This window comes from Rousettus aegyptiacus, unplaced genomic scaffold (assembly GCF_014176215.1).
Source record: "Rousettus aegyptiacus isolate mRouAeg1 unplaced genomic scaffold, mRouAeg1.p scaffold_m13_p_9, whole genome shotgun sequence".
Classification (NCBI taxonomy): domain Eukaryota; kingdom Metazoa; phylum Chordata; class Mammalia; order Chiroptera; family Pteropodidae; genus Rousettus; species Rousettus aegyptiacus.
This window is the reverse complement of record NW_023416312.1, coordinates 26,425,744-26,442,502: the sequence shown is the minus strand read 5'-3', so window position 1 is coordinate 26,442,502 and position 16,759 is coordinate 26,425,744. Positions and strand designations below refer to the sequence as shown.

At 40.5% G+C, this 16,759-nt stretch overlaps 1 protein-coding gene across 1 annotated transcript; it reads right to left on the bottom strand.

Annotated features, from left to right (window-relative positions):
• Positions 1-1,302: 1,302 nt before the first annotated feature.
• Positions 1,303-1,743, bottom strand: LOC107506287 (60S ribosomal protein L27a-like). Its single transcript, XM_036226524.1, has one exon. It carries the CDS (start codon positions 1,741-1,743, stop codon positions 1,303-1,305), a length of 441 nt encoding a protein of 146 aa, XP_036082417.1.
• Positions 1,744-16,759: the final 15,016 nt, after the last annotated feature.

The following is a 16,759-nucleotide window of genomic DNA, read 5'->3' as shown; positions in this document are numbered from 1 at the left end:
AATAAGAAAACTATGTTCTCAGATAATCTTTCTGTCCTAGTATAGACAATGCCTTAGGGACTTCTTGTCATTTCATCTTATGAAAGTTTAGCATTTAGAAAAATACAATTCCATAAAGACTTCTCAATATTAGTTTTTATTGGCATCTCCTGTATTTGTGTTAATTTTTTTAAGTAAGACGATGAAAAACTAAGAAGTAATATCTTCCTGACTTTTGTGATTACAAAAATGTCTCTCAGTGGACTCATAAGACAAGTAAATGCAATATTTTCTATTATTTTGTCAATATTGACTTTTAAGAAATTTTTCACTTCAATTTAGGTTAGGGTCCTATGAAGCAGCCTTAGTGAAAACTCCAGGAACGTGTTTACTACACACTTTCATTTTACTTTTTATTTAATATTAATTTTCTTTTCTTAATCCTATGTTGTCCTTTCTTCTGTTTTCCATATGTACTGGTCTTTCAAATGATTTTCCTGTTTTTCAGGTTTTCCATTATTGTGAGTTGATTATTAGTATCGAGAAACATCAGGCGGCTATGTTTCCTCTGAGTTATATAACTTTTTAAAACTCTGACCTCTTTGAAAGATTTTCCTGAAACATCTCAAAAATTACATAATTGAATTGTATAAATTCTTCACCTAGTTTTAAAAACTAAAAGAAATGAAGGAACATGATAACAGAAGACCAAATTGAAATTGCCATTTCAATTGCAAATATCAAGATATAAATAATATTATAAAGTCAAATTCCCCTAATACTTACTTATAATACCAAGGTTTATTGAGTCTGAAATGATAAAACTGGAAAGGTAAGAGTTATATTCATGAGTACAAGTTTAAATATGTGATGGTTTCAACCTCAATTCCTAAAAATTCCCATCAATCTCTGACCTGTGCCCTTCCAACATTGCTTTTCTTAGAATTCAACTTCCTATGGAGCTTTGTTACTTTGATAATTAAGTCCTGGGCCTGATCCTTGCTTTTTATGGCCCATGGCTGCAGAAAGGCCACCTCTTTTTATGCTGTAAAGGAGACCATCTGATGTATAAATTTAGCTTTTAGTCACTAATTAATCTATTTTGGTATTGCATTGCCTTTATCTAATATGACGATTCCCAACAACAGCTATCTAATCCCAAGTCCTTAAAATCACTACTTCCCTGAATAGCTCAAATGCCTGAGATATTGCAGACACCTCTGCATTCTACTCCAATGTCCTATAGGAGTTTACCTTGGGTGTATTTAAAAAAAAAACACTTGTGAACATTTAATGAACTTCTCTCCAAGTGATTTCAGGTTACTAGGACACAGCCCTCCCCTCTGCAACACACTTAATCTTCTCCTCATCTCTTCTGAAGAATATAGCCTTCACGATTACAAGCTGCTTTGGGAGCTTTCCCTTCCCCAGAACTTTGTAGTAGCCTGACCACACCACACCAATGATAGGAGCAGCTCCTGTCTTGTTTTTTGCAGCATTTACCCATGTTTGCTCACTGACCAAGGTCCACAGTTTATCAAGGCTGACAGCTGGGCAGAAGCTCTGATTCCTCTTTAAGTGGTAATGTCTCATATCAACTTTCCCAAAGTAACCTGGGCGATATTTGTCAAAGTTGATCCTGTGGTGATGCATGCCACTAGCATTACCTTGGCCTCCTGGGTGCTTCTGGTGCTTGCCCATATGGTTGTGGCCTTGGCTCACGTGGCCCCAAATTTTCCAGGTCTTCTTCAGTCTGGATGGCATGTTCACGGCCTACACAAAAGATCTCTAAGGGTGTAAATTTTAACAACTGTACAACCACAGCATGCCAGGGACTTCATATTCTGCCTTTGACCATTGTTGGAGTCTATATTTCCAAACAGTCTTCAGATGATCAGTCTTTATAGTATTTTATAATCTGCTATCTATGACCATTTCTTATATAAACTGCCACAGGCCAAGATTCTCAAAAACCAGACTCTGAATCTCTGAGATTTTCATGCAGGTGGTTTACTGGAAAATATTCTTAGACCAAACTACCTGTGAGGGAGCAAGGGAAGCAAAATTGGGTAGAGAGAGAGTCTGAACTACAGTGCAGTTGCATCACCAACTTTAGCTAATCCAGTGGAAGAGCCTTAAAGCTAAGGTGACCTTTCAGAGATGCCCTACCTTAAGGCAAAGAAATTGTGCCTCTATGCACAAGCATCAGCCAATCATGAAATATTACTTTGGTTGATGCAGCGTACTCTGGCCAAGAGTAAATTCCCGAGAGGGCACAGTTGTGACCTGTCAGTAGCCAACATTCCAGGCAGATGGTGGAATAGTGATTCTTTCCTGAAAGAGCATCTGCGTGGCATTGCATAGTATCCAATGCATATGCAAAATACAAAGAAACCTACAAACGAATTAACACAAATAATTTTAAGTAAAAAAATCAATTCATAGAAAAGGAAATCGAAACGGAAAAAATATGAAAAGATGCTCAGGCTTATGAAAAGTTAGAAAAATTCAAATTAGAACAACATATTATTTTTATTCATCAGATAATATATATTTTTTAAAGACTGAGAATAGTGGCGATGATAACACAGAGAAGTAGGTATTTTACATATTGCTAATGGAAATGTGAACATAACTGAACAAGTTATACAGTATTTAATAGTTTTAAAATGCAAAACAAGATGTCTATTTCCTCCAAATTAATTTATAGATTTAATGAAATCCCAATGAAAACTCGAAAAATGTTGTTTGTGTAAATTGACAAACTAATTCTAAAATGATTATAGAAATGCAAAAGGTCAAAAATCACTAAGACAACTTTGAGGAAGAAAAAAATTTGGAAGCTTTCATTGCCAATATCAATATTTATTATAAAGAGACAAGAATTGAGATCACATAGTAATAGGCAAATAGAACAGAATAAAAAGCCAAGAAACAGATTATCCAGATCACCATATGTATGGTTACCAAATTTATAACAAAGGTGCCAGCCACTGAAATGTAATAAAACTGGGTAAACTTTTGGATAAATAATGTTGTGTCAATTAATTAGATTTCCATATGTTAAAAAAAATAATAAGTCTTGACCTTAAGCTCATACTATATTTTAAAAATGAACTCCAAATGTAAGACAAACTTAAATATTAAAGGCAAACAATAAAGTTTCTGAAATAGCACTGTCCAGCATAATTTTCTGAGACTGAAAATATTCTCTCTCTCTGTGCCATCTGACACAGTATTCACCTGTGATTACTGAGTACTTGAAACTTGGCTAGCATGATAGTGAAGCTAAATTTTTAGTTTTATTTAAATTTAAATAGCCACATGTGTCCACATATTGGACTTTGCAATTCTAAAAAATAACATACAAGAATATCTGTGATGACTATTTGATGAATTAACTTGACTAAACTGAACTATAGTTCAAAGGGAGATTCTCTAGCAAGCTTTGAAGAATGAAAATGAGGCAGCAGCCATTTTGTAGAACACACAGGCCTAACTTGGGTGCTGCTATAAAGGGATTTTGTACATGTAATTTAAGTTCACAATCAGTGTACTTTACATTAATCAAAAGGGACGTTATCTTTCTGGGCATGGTTTAATCAGTTGGGACTTTAATAATGTATTCAAGGCCTTACTTGAGCTTAGAGACTCCAAACAACACCTAGGTCTGCAATTGCTCTCCTATCCCTTATTCCTAACTGCTGCCTGTGGACAACAAACTTTTACCCAAGCTATGCTTTTCCAGCCTACTGGTGGTCTTCCCATCCTGCCTGCCTGCTTATGGACGAGCTTCAGCTAATGCCTGTAGAATGTCAGCCTGCTCACGATCTTTCCTTCCTGTTTTCCTGTCCTACAGATTTTGGCATGCTTAGCTAGCCCCCACGAAGTGCACTGACAATAAATAAAATGGTTGGCCAATTGTACTCCACTAAAATTAAGGACTTCTCTTTACCAAAAGACTGTATAAGACAGTGAAGAAGCAAGACTCAGATTTGGAGACGATGTTAAAGATTTATTTTTGCCATGTCCAGAATATGTATTTTAAAAATGTCTACAAATCAAGAAGAAACAGACAACACATTTTTTTAAATGAACAAAAGACTAATGGGCGTTTCACAAAAGACAATATCTAAATAGCCAATGAAAAGATATTCACTTTCATTAGTTATCAGACAAACAAAATTAGAATTACATTAAGATATATGTCAAACAGAATGGCTGAAATTAAAACAATGAGAATAGTAAAGTTTAAATGCCTTCTGATAGCATGTGTCGATCAAGACATGGAGTGACTGGAACAAACATATGTTACTAATGAGAGTGTAAATTGATATATTTACTGTGAAGATCAGAGCATAAGTGTGTGTGTGTGTGTGTGTATGTGTGTGTCCGAATTATCAAGTCTTTTCACCTATAATTAGTTCTTTTTCTGTCCTAGTAAGAAATTTTTCCCACTCCAAGGTCATTACTATATTCTTCTATGCATCCTCTTAAAGATTTATATTTTAAGCTTTAGTATTTAGGCTTATGATTCATATCAATTAATTTTTATATGTGTGCAGTAGGGGGTCAAGAATCATTTTTTTTCTTACAAATATTTAGTTGTTCCAGACCCACTCATTTCAGTTGCTTATTAAAGAGATGTTAGTTTCCTCTATAGATTGCATTAGCTTCTCTAGTTTTTTATACCTTAATCTAGAGGGAAAAAAAATCTTGCATGAAAAGTTACATAAGATTAACCCATTTTTTTGGTAACAGAACAGAAAAATTTTGGATGGTTTAATATGAGAATCTAGAAAAGTACAGAAGTTACACATCAAATATTTTACATTGGTTACCTTGAACAGGGGTAGAGATCAAAGGAATGGAGGGACAGATTATGAACTATTTATTTTTATGTCTCTTTATTATTTGACTTTTTGTTAGGCAATATCTCTTTACTCCTGTAACTTACAAAAGTTTTGATAAAATAACAAAGCCAGAAGAAGCATCAGAAGCAGAACAAGGAGTGTAATCTTCTTTTGAAATTTCTCTTCTGGGCCCTAATATTTTCTATCATGCATCAAAGGTATTGTGCTTTGTCCTGGTTACTGCTCGTAAAGAACTTGTCATGAACTAGTGAGGCCACATTATATTCATCTTTGCAAGCCCAGTACATCCCTTTCCAATGCCATAGGAATTGTAATCAGATAAAAGAGAATGAGCAAAGCAGGGGTTTCTCCTCAGTTTAGCTCCTTAGGTGACATTTGTGAGTTAATTCTTTTATAGTAAACAATTATTTTCTTTGCATGAATGTTAGATCATTATTTGGCTCTTTCATTTAAAAATCTCATTATTAATAGGAATACAAGCCATTTAAACTAGATACATAATAAGATGAGTTCAAAAGGCTAGCTTTGAAAACTAACTCAGCAATTAACATCAACTCTACTTCTTACATTCTCAAAGCCATGCTGAGGATTCATCTGTTTCTCTCTTTTAACTTTTTAAAAATTGCATTATTAGATTCAAGTATACAGTACATTGTTTAGACATTTATATAGTTTATAAAACAATCCCCCTGATTGCTCTTTCTCTCCTCTGGCTCTACATATAGCCATTACATTTTTTATATAACTAATCATCTGAAGGGCATGTTCCTGGTACTCAGCAGCATGCCTCAATTGTGCTAATGTACAGCAAAGTGACCTTGAGTGAGAAAACAATTTCCACCCAATTGTTTTTCAGCCAATTATCTCCAAAGGTACAGAGAAGGAGTATTTACTATGCTCTCCTCTCTCACAAGGGAATAACATTGAACAATTAATTTTATTTCCCTAGGAGGGATTATAAGCCTTTGCATAATATATTATGAACGGACAAGATGTTGTTGATGTGATTTCAATATATCTTTGAATTTTTAGGTAGCCCTGAGGGGAACACTAAATACTGTTTAGTTCTCTATAATGTATGCTTAGAAAACAGGAAATTCCTAGAACAAGGACTTAAGTATTGACTTGGGAGCCTTTTTTAATACATGTGGAATTTTTACACATGCAGTAAAGAAGTTACACTAATGAGCACATAATCAAATGGTGTCTGGGGCCCCAAAGAAGATATACAAGTTTGTCCATAAATTGGTCTAATGAATTAAAAGTTTTAAGAACAATAAAGTCCAACACCTATAATGCTATGCTTTTGTCTTATATTTTCCATCAACACTTAGGGACATAAGAAAGCAGGAAAAAGTTGAAAATTCACAGCCTGGTAAAAATTGTTTGGAATTAAGAGAAAATTTGAAAATCTATTTAAAGGACCATGGTCAAGTCCTCCAATAGCTGGCTTAGATCATGGAAGGCCTTGAATGTCTTGCTTTGCAGTCAGTGGTGAGTCTATATAATGGTATCATATGATCAGATATATGTTTTAAAAGATGAATCAATAACAAGAAAAATAACACATAAATAACTCTACATATGCCCCAAAGGAATTTGATCAAATTCAATATCTCATACTGGTAACGCTTTCAGTGAAAAAAGAATAAAATAGTTACAGGAACACTTATAGTGCATTTACATGGTACCAGGTATCATTCTATACATTTCACATATTTTTAAAATGCATAAAATATTTAATCCTCACAACAAACCCCATGGTAAAAATATTATACTGTACTTCTATAGAGCAGATGCTTTACTATATCCAGAAGAGAGGGTTCAGAGTGGAAGTAGATGAGGTTAGAAATAAAAGTGAAGGTTATATCATTAAAGTTTTTGAATGTTTTGCTACAGAATTACGTATCATCTCATGCAGGTAAGATGAGTCTAAACATGGTGTAAGAAAAATGTTCAGACGAGTGTTTAAGAAAAATGAATCTAAGAAAGGAGAAATACCATATGAACATCGTTACAGATTCTACAAAGGCATTTGATAAAATCCAATCTCTAATGTTGATAAAATTCTTATATTAGAATAGATTCATAACAAATAGCACTTGTATAACATATTAAATATCATCATTTTTATTATAGATGTGTTGTATAACTATCATATCGTATTTATGTTATACTATATTGATTTTATATAATTAAGCATTTATAGTAATTATTATGGACTAAGCACTGTTCAAAGTTTGTCCCGACCCGCGGGACTTGTTATTTGGTGGGGGCGAGGGAGACCCAGCCTGTAAGGAAAAACGGGCGGAGAAAAAGGAGCGGAGGCAAGACAGTGTTCTGATCAAGCCTCAAATTTTATTTTTGGATAACAAACATATTTATACGGCAAGAACAAAGGGGGGCAGGCAAAGGGTACCTGTTGCAATATGATTGGTCTTCAGCTGGTGGTGTGAGGAGCAGTAAGGACAGGGGGAAGTACGAGGTGGGGGGGAGAGCAGGAGACTATCAGCACCTTTGGTGGTCAGCCAGTTCTCGGAAAGGCTTGTTTATCATGGGTTTGGTTCTCACAGCCTGAGGGCTTGAGAGACCAAGGGCGCAGCTCCCAACATCTCCTCCCTTTCTATTTTAGAAAGGTGGGCCTTAACCGAGTGGGGGAACATTGACCTGGTTCCTCCCGTGGGCTATATACGCCCATCTATTGTTGGCTCTTGGTATCTTTTGGGGAGGAGAGGCAGAGCCGGTTTTAGATTGTGATTTGGATACCAACCTCTGTGCAAACCAGGTATGTTCTCAGGGAAGGACAGAGGGGACCCTCTAGTGGGTCTTCCCTTGCAGTAGCTTTGCATCTGCACCCATCTCGATGCCCATACCTTTCCTTGGTCTATCAAAGGTGAAGGTAGACATTCCTCTGTCTCTTATGTCGTTCCCCGTAGGGAGGGAGCCTTTTATCGCCACCCGAGTCTGGAATACCAAGGTTTGTGAATATCTTCAACGAGGGTGGAAAAGTGGAGGGCGGTGCTGGGGTCTTCAGGGGGCTCTTCGACATTAAGGCGGTGATAGTAAACTGTGAGAGATTTTTGCAGCAAAGCGTCTACTTGTTTTTTAACAAGATCTGTCATGCGTCTGAAAGCCCAGGGCCCAAAGGTTAAAAGAAGCAGCAAGCCAACCAGGGGCCCTAACAAACTGGGTAGTAAGGTGGAACACAAAGGAGAGGTAGAGAACCAGTTTTTGTACCAAGATTCATCCTTTTCTCTCTGTTTCTGTCTGGCTTCTAAGCTTTTCTTGACTTTGTCTATGCTGTCTTGGACTAATCTTGTCCTGTCTTTATAAAAACAGCACTCCTCTTTAAGGGCGGCACACAGTCCCCCATCCTTAAGGAATAAAAGGTCAAGGCCTCTGCGATTTTGTAATACTACTTCTGAGAGGGACACCAGAGACTCTTTCAGGTTGTTGAGACCTTCTTGTAAGGCCTGGATATCTTTATCTATTGCCAGACTAAGAGTAAATAATTGTTGTCTTGTGGATATAATAGAGGCTATACCTGTCCCTGCACCGGTGGCTCCCAGGCCAAGAAGGACAGCAAGGGTGATTGCTGCTACAGGTTCTCTTTTTGAGCGCGGGGAGTCAGAATAAAAAGGAATTAAGTCTGTGGGGGGACGAATAGAGATTCGGGGTACTAGCATAACTACTACACAATATTCATGATTTTGCGTTAATAACAGAGGGACGATAGAGGGTGTTATTCCAAATGAGCAAGCAAAATAGGTTCCATTAGGGGCTACCATGAATTGATAGGAAGTATTAGGTGCAAGAGAGGAATTACAAATAGGACTTAGTTCAGGGGGGAGGAGCAAGTCGGAGCCATGAACACAAACGCCAATTCCAGACAACTGAGATAGCGTTTGCCCAGGAGAGACCTGTGACTGGGGAAGGCCTATCCAGCGCGTGAGGCCCGAGTCATTAGTATAAATGATTTTTTGAGTTATAATTGCGATGCCCTCATAAAAAGGGGGGACAGGTGAAAAACAAATCCAACAGGTTTCATAAGATGAATTTGTAAGAGATAAGGCTGTGGCATTTGCTAAAGACATTAGGGTGCTACCCGTGGAAGGTCCAGCAGGGGGTAGGAAGGCTTGGAATGGAGTGTGTTGGGTAAAAGGAGAGCTGTAACTATTATAAGTGGGTATGGGAGAACTTCGGGGACGAGGGGGAGCAGGATACAGGGCTTTATTCTGCCCTAGGATAATTTTATTTTCCGTATTGGGTATTTCTTTGGTTAGCCTAACCTTAAACGTGAGGCCCGGGTCCGGCCCTCCTATATGGAGCCGTAGACCCCATTCGTGCCCTCTCAACCACCCATCAAGGGGGGCCTTTTTTCCGGCCTCAGTAAACGTAATAATAAGAGGGGTGCACCATCCTTTTGTGGCGTTTTCCTTGGTGCACACTGGATTGGCTGAGGTTCCCCACCATTTAGGGCCTGTGTCATTCCACCCCTTTCTCACATAGAAATAATCCCAAGTGGAGCTAGGATGCCAATAGGCGTCACCTGTAGTCTCACAGCCCCAGGAGGCACAGAAAAAGGATTCTCTATAGCCACACCTGTAATTAAGGGCCCTATCTCTGTGTCCACCCGGACAAACATAAAAGTCGGGCTCTCTAAGGACAGTTCTTGCTTGGCCTGAGTCACATCCCGCAGGGGAGGAGGCTCGATGGTCAGCATTAGGATTTTGGGGCGCCTCAGAGAGAGGGAGGTATATATCTGGCAGTCCCCAGTCTGGGGACGCCCCTGCGGCTAGGCGACAAAGGTCTAGGGTGAGTGATACCCTATGTTCTGTTGGCTGATAGCAGTTCCGACCTTTTCTAATGCCTGTTTGGCCTCTGGGGTGAGGCAGCGAGGGGAGGTCGGATCTGGGTCCCCGCGCAATATGTCAAATAAGGGCTTGAGATCTCCTGTGGTTAATTTTAGATATGGTCTGAGCCAATTGATATCTCCAAGTAGGCGCTGAAAGTCATTAAGCGTCTGTAAGGAATCTGTTCTTAATTGTATTTTTTGAGAAAACACGCTGGTAGGGAAAAGTTCAAAACCTAGGAATAACTGAGGAGGATGCATTTGTATTTTCTCAGGGGAGATATTTAACCCTCTTTCTTTAAGAGCTTTTATTAGTTCCTGACCGGCTAGATGTAGCTGAGCCTCCTCGGCCCCTGCCAAAAGGATATCGTCCATGTAATGAATAATGTACAGGGCAGGGAAGAGTTTGCGAAAAGGGTCAATAGTTTGGGCTACGTATTTTTGGCAAAGGGTAGGGCTATTGGCCATGCCCTGAGGGAGCACCCTCCACTGAAAGCGGGGCGTTGGCCCAACATTGTTTACTATGGGGAGGCTGAAGGCAAAACGTTTACAATCTTTAGGATGGAGAAGGATTGAGAAAAAACAATCTTTAAGATCTATGACAAGTTTAAGGAAATCACGGGGAATGGCTATGGGGGAGGGAATTCCAGGCTGTAAAGCACCCATAGGAACCATGGTTTTGTTAACTGCCCTGAGATCTTGTAAGAGACGCCACTTCCCTGAGCGTTTTTGTATGACAAATATAGGGGTATTCCAAGGGGATGTGGATGGTTCAATGTGTCTCGCAGCCAGCTGTTCCTGCACTAACTCTATGGCTGCATCAAGTTTTTTGTGGGGAAGGGGCCATTGGTCTATCCAGACAGGATTATCATTTTTCCAGGTTATTTTGTCTGCCTGGTGTGCAGGAGGAGCAATGGCCCTTACAAAAAATGGTTATTAAATCCTAGGCCCGAACGATCTGGTTTAGGCGTAGCCATTACAGGATTGGGGTCTCCTTGTCCTGTTTTTCCTAAGCCCCGTCCAGGGAGATAACCCTGAGCTAACATTTGATGAGTAACGATGTCATTGGGGCTGCACATAATGACCTTCATTTGGGAGAGAATGTCTCGTCCCCAAAGGTTTACTGGTAAACCTGGAACTACAAATGGTTGAGTGGTTCCAGTATTTCCCTCCTCATCTTCCCAAGTTAGCAATTGTGAACTTCGTAAAGTATTTTTTGATTGGCCAATCTCTTGTAGGTGGGTTAGAGAGGCCTGTACAGGCCAGCTAGAGGGCCATGAAGCCCAGGAAATTACAGTGGAGTCTGCTCCAGAATCTAGAATGTCTTTAAATCTTTTCCCTTGAATTTTAAGTGTGAGCATGGGGCGTTCTTTGGTGATTGCTTGGACCCAATATAGGTCAGAAGAGCCCGGTTTAGAGGGGCCTCTTTTTGCATTAAGGGCAGGCTGGGAGGTGTCTAAGGGCAAGGATAGCGCCTGTGCTAGGCGCTGTCCCTGTGTGATGGTAATTGGGCCCTGAGATGCACTGGCTAGTATCTTAATCTCCCCTGTATAATCATTATCTACCAGGGAGGGATGTATAGTAAGGCCACTCAGGGTAGTCGATGCACGGCCTAATATTAAAAAATAAGTGTCTTTTGGGGGTGGGCCAGAAATCCCCGTGGACAAAACTTGAACACCATCCTCTGGTTTTAATATCGTTGAGGAGGAGGCACAGAGGTCCATTCCTGCGCTCCCGGGTGTAGCTCTGAGGAGGGCGAGAGGTTTATTGGTTGGCTGTCCCCCGAGGCCGGCAGAAATGAAATCGGTTGAGGGGCCCGGGGCTGGCCCCTCTGGCCGTTTCCCTGACGGGAGGGCATTGGGTTACCGAATATGTCGGTGGTAGAGCGGCAATCCTTAGCCCAGTGGTATCCCTTCTTACATTTTGGACAAACTGAGGGGGGAATGTAAGAGGGGGTGGGTTATTAGGGGGATTGTTAGGACATTGTCGAGCAAAATGGCCAGGCTGGCCGCATTCAAAGCAGGGCCTATGTTGATTTTGAGGTGCGTGGACGGCAGCTCCCACCGCGAGATTAACAGCCTGAGATACCTTGGAGGCAAGGGGGTCTATGGCCAGATGCATGGCTTGGGACATTTTAGAGGTGAAGGGATCAACGTCACGGCACATGCGCAACATTTCATCAAGGGTTTTATCTCGCGTCTTTCCGCGCAGCACCGCGCGGCAAGAGGCATTGGCATTTTCGTAGGCCAATTGTTTAACGAGCCTGTCATTAGAGGCTTTGCCCCCGAGGGTTCTTTCCGCCGCCTCTAGGAGCCTACTGACAAATTCGCTATAATCTTCTTGTGGTCCCTGAGTGATTTTTGTAAGAGGAGTAGTCGCAGCCCCTGAAATAGGGAGTGCCCTCCAGGCTCCAAGCGCAGGGCTAGTGGTCTGGGCGAGGAGTGCAGAAGGGAACCTTCTCTGTTTAGCCTCCGCGGAATATTTTCCCTGTCCCGCAAGTTTTTCAAAGGTCCAGGTGGTAGAGGGAGAGCGGGGGTCCCTGTGGTTAATGACAGCGGTAGACTGGCATCGTTCTAAAAAATCAGCCCGCCACGTAAGGAATTGTCCGCGGGTCAGTACCGCCTGGACTATCCGAAACCACTGGCTGGGCAGGAGCTGACCCCCTCGTGTGAGGGTTTCTAGAACCGAAAGGGTGTAAGGGGCATTGGGTCCGTAAGTTTTAACGGCCATGTTGAGTTCTTTAAGGTTTTTGAACTGAAGCTTATGAAATTCTCTATGTTCAGGGTTAATCTGCTCCTCCTTCTCACTATCCTCCTCCTGAGCATGTTCACCCTCCTCTTCTGAGTCAGAGGCAGGGGCCTCCGAGGTAGCCTCAGAGGTGGAAGTGGGCGGCGTGCGGGCGGAACGGGTAACCACGGGAAAGTTAAGACTCTTTTTGGGAGGTTTGGACGAAAACTTCGGGGAGGACTTTTGTGGTGGCGCGGTAAGGGTGACATTTTGGAGGGTAGCTTGGAGGGAAGTGAGTTCAGCCATCATCTTTAAAATCTGCTTAACCTTAATAATCTGTGCCGAAAGCCTTTTTTTCCATCTCGGACAATGTAGAGGGGGAGAGCAGGGGCGGCAAAAGAGTGAGTGTGGGAGCTTGAGAAACATAAGATGGAGGAGGCCCCGGCAGGGCATAAGGCGGCCATTCTGGATTATGGTAACGGGCAGCCTCATCTTCTAGCATAGCAGCATCGCCGGGGTCGAGGGGGCTGTCCCCTGGGTCTTTAGCAATCATAGGAAGTGTCATTTGGACTTCCGAAGGGGGGTGTTCTTTGGGGAGAGGGGGGTACAAACAACCCGTGGGGGCGGTCGGTGAGTGATCGGTCATGTCTATAATCACAGAAGGGGGTTTAGAGGGGGCCTTGTCTTGAGGGAGAGAAGTAGTGGATGGCGCGCGGGAAAGGGGTCTAAGACAGTATTCAGCGACAGAAAGCAGTTGTTGTTTATCTGGGTCATCAGAGGCGGCCTCAACGATGTCTCGTATTAGACACCAATATGAGAAAACGGTGGCAGGGACCGCATTGGGCCCCTCCCTGTGGAGCTTATCGTTTAAGTCACGACCTACTTTCTGCCATTTTTTAGGGTGAATTTCAGGTCCATTAACAATGAACCAAGGGCAAACCTTGTCTATAAAAAGAAAAAACTTAATGAGATCCTTTTTTTTAACTCTAACTCCTCTTTCTCTAAGAGATTCTTTTAGGTCTCGAATAAAGACCGCTTCTTTAGAGAGCTGGGAGCCCATGTCTCAGGGCGGGGGCCCGTTTGAGGGTGGGGGCCCGTTTTTCTGGAGACGGACGAGGGGAGACTTACCGAGGACGGGTGACTCTCATGAGCGGTGAGAGGCGTCCTCAACTTCAACTTCTCTCTTCTGTGAGGGGGCTCGAGCGACACACTTCGGCTTCAGGGGTCCGTCTCGGCGAGGGTCTCTACCTCGGGCCCCACGTTGGGCGCCACTTGTCCCGACCCGCGGGACTTGTTATTTGGTGGGGGCGAGGGAGACCCAGCCTGTAAGGAAAAACGGGCGGAGAAAAAGGAGCGGAGGCAAGACAGTGTTCTGATCAAGCCTCAAATTTTATTTTTGGATAACAAACATATTTATACGGCAAGAACAAAGGGGGGCAGGCAAAGGGTACCTGTTGCAATATGATTGGTCTTCAGCTGGTGGTGTGAGGAGCGGTAAGGACAGGGGGAAGTACGAGGTGGGGGGGGAAAGCAGGAGACTATCAGCACCTTTGGTGGTCAGCCAGTTCTCGGAAAGGCTTGTTTATCATGGGTTTGGTTCTCACAGCCTGAGGGCTTGAGAGACCAAGGGCGCAGCTCCCAACAAAAGTTCTTATATCTTTAACATATTTTAATGAATTTAACCGTGAAAAAACCGTGTGAAGTAATTTTATTATTGCCATAATATTCAAATGAGGGAATTGCTCAAGTATGTAAGTAACCAGAATTTGAACCAGAATAATTCCTTACATGATTTACATCTCAAATCAAGGACCAATATAATGTTAATGGTGAGAAATTCAAAAATTCCCATTAAAACAAGGACAAGGCAAAGATATCCATTATCACTAGAAAGATTTATGTTCTATAAGTACTAATCAATGGAAATCAATAAGAAAAAGGATTCAGAGGAATAAATAATGGAGAAGAAAAGGTAAACATTTTCCTCACAATTTTATAAATGTTATTTTTAAAATCAAGCAAAATCAGTAAGGAGACTATTCAAAAAAGTAATTAATATTCAAAAATATTAACTATTATTACACAAATAAAAATCACTTAGAACATCCAGAATGTCAGCGTTCTTTAGGCAAACAATGCCAAGGACACAGAGTTAAACAAGTTGGGTTTACTGTTCCTTGCCATGAGAGAGAACACATGCCATAAAAGATCATCTCAGTAAAAGGGTATTAGAAAGGACTTGTTGCAGGATTTGGTCTTGTGTCTGGTGCTTTAGAGGAGAGTTCAAATGGGACTTTGTTCTGGATTGCATACTGTCAGGAAATGGAGGTAATTTTGTGACTGAGTATTTTAATAAGTCCTCTCTAGCCAGAGGGAAGATTAGAATGAGGCAAAAGTTCTAACTGGCAAAGAAACAGTAGTCAATCACATGAGCTGGGAGATGGGTCATTTTTCTGGTTTGGAAGAGTTCATGCTTTTGTCTTTGTTTAGACATAATTATGGAATGGTCTAACTTTTGTCTTGATCCAATAGAGTTGCAGAGTGACCTTGTCTGATGTTGATATTCTACAAAATTGTTTTTAAGATCAACAGGAAAGTGCCAGGTCACTTCTAAAATGTCAGGAGCTGCTTTTCTCTTTCTCAAAAGGAATAAAAGATCTCACATTATATGAGTTAAAAGAGTTGAGGATAAATTTAATAAGGAGGGGGATATAATTGGGAAGAGGCCTACACAGGATTTCTAGACTACTGACAATGCGGTTTTCTGACTTGAGTGGTAGTTACATATCTCTATGTTATAATAATTTGTTAAGTTATATATTTATGTTTTTGCACTTTTCTCTATGTGTATTTTATTTTATAATATTTACTTTAACAATATATTTATTCAATTTAAATTTATCAAAATTAAATTAATTTATTTAAAAATAATTTTTCTCAGAAAAAATCTATGTCTTATAAATTGTAAATAAATAAGTAGAACACAGCTCTTATTACTCAGTGTTCTCCAGAGAAACAGAACCAATAAGATATCTATATCTATATATCTATATCTATATCTATATCTAATCTATACCTAGAGATTTATTATAGAAATTGGCTCACATGGTTATGTAGGCTGACAAGGCCAACAATCAGCTGTGCGCAAGCTAGAGACCCAAGAAAGCCCGTGGTATAATTCAGTGTGAGTCCAGAGGCCTGAGAAGCAGGAACTCTATGTCTGAGGGCAAGAAATGATAGATGTCCTAGCTCAAGAAGAGAGAAAAAAGAATTAGCCCTTTTTTTGCCTCTTTGTTCCATTGTGTCCATAATGGATTGGATGATGCTCACCCACATCACTAAGGGTGAATCTCTTTATTCACTCAATTGAATCACCTTTACAGACGTGCCTTTAAATAGTATTTTACCAGCTATATGAACATCCTTTATCTCAGTTGACACATAAAATTAACCATTACACAGCCTAGGAAGAAATGACCTAGGAATAAATCTTCAGAAAACCCAATATTTAATTTTTGTATTGAGCAGCATGAGTCTACAAAAAAGACAGAGAACAAGTGGCCACAGAAATATGAGAAAACTGGCAGTATTATTTCATGAACCCTGTGGTAGATTGAACGATTACCCTTAATGATGATCATATCCTAATCCCTGGAACCTGTAAGTGTTACCTGAAAAAATATATACAACTTTGCATGTGTGTTTAAGTTAAGGATCTTGAGATGGAGAGATTAGCTGGATTATCTAACGGATGCTAACTGTAATCACAAGTGTCCTTACAGAGTCGCAACAGAAATTTTGACTATAGAATAAGAAAGCTGTGTGCCAACAGAAGCAAGATACTGCATGGTTGGCTTTGAAGATAGAGAAAGAGACCATGAACTAAGGAATGCAGGCAGCCTCTAGAAGCAAGCAAATAACAAACAAACAAATAAATAAAGACAAGGAAACAGATTATCCCCTAGAGTCAACATCTTGATTTTGGTCCAGTGAAACTGATTTTGGAGTAATGACCTCCAGGAGTATAAGAGAATAAATGTCTGATGTTTGTGTTAAACCACCAAGTTGGTGGTCATTTGTTATGGTGGCAATAGGAAACTCATACAGGACCCAATAAGAGTTTCTTAAAGGAACATGGAGCCAACAGTGCTATATGCCACTGCGATGACAAGTCTGAAATCTGTTGCATTTAGAAATGTGGAGAGCCTATTTAGTTAAGTGATAGGACCCAAAGCCAGATGCAAGTGGATGGAGAAAAGAATGGGAAGTGCGGAAACTGCTCCTATATTCTAGAATCACCAATGGAAAGAAATGAGCATTTGCACTG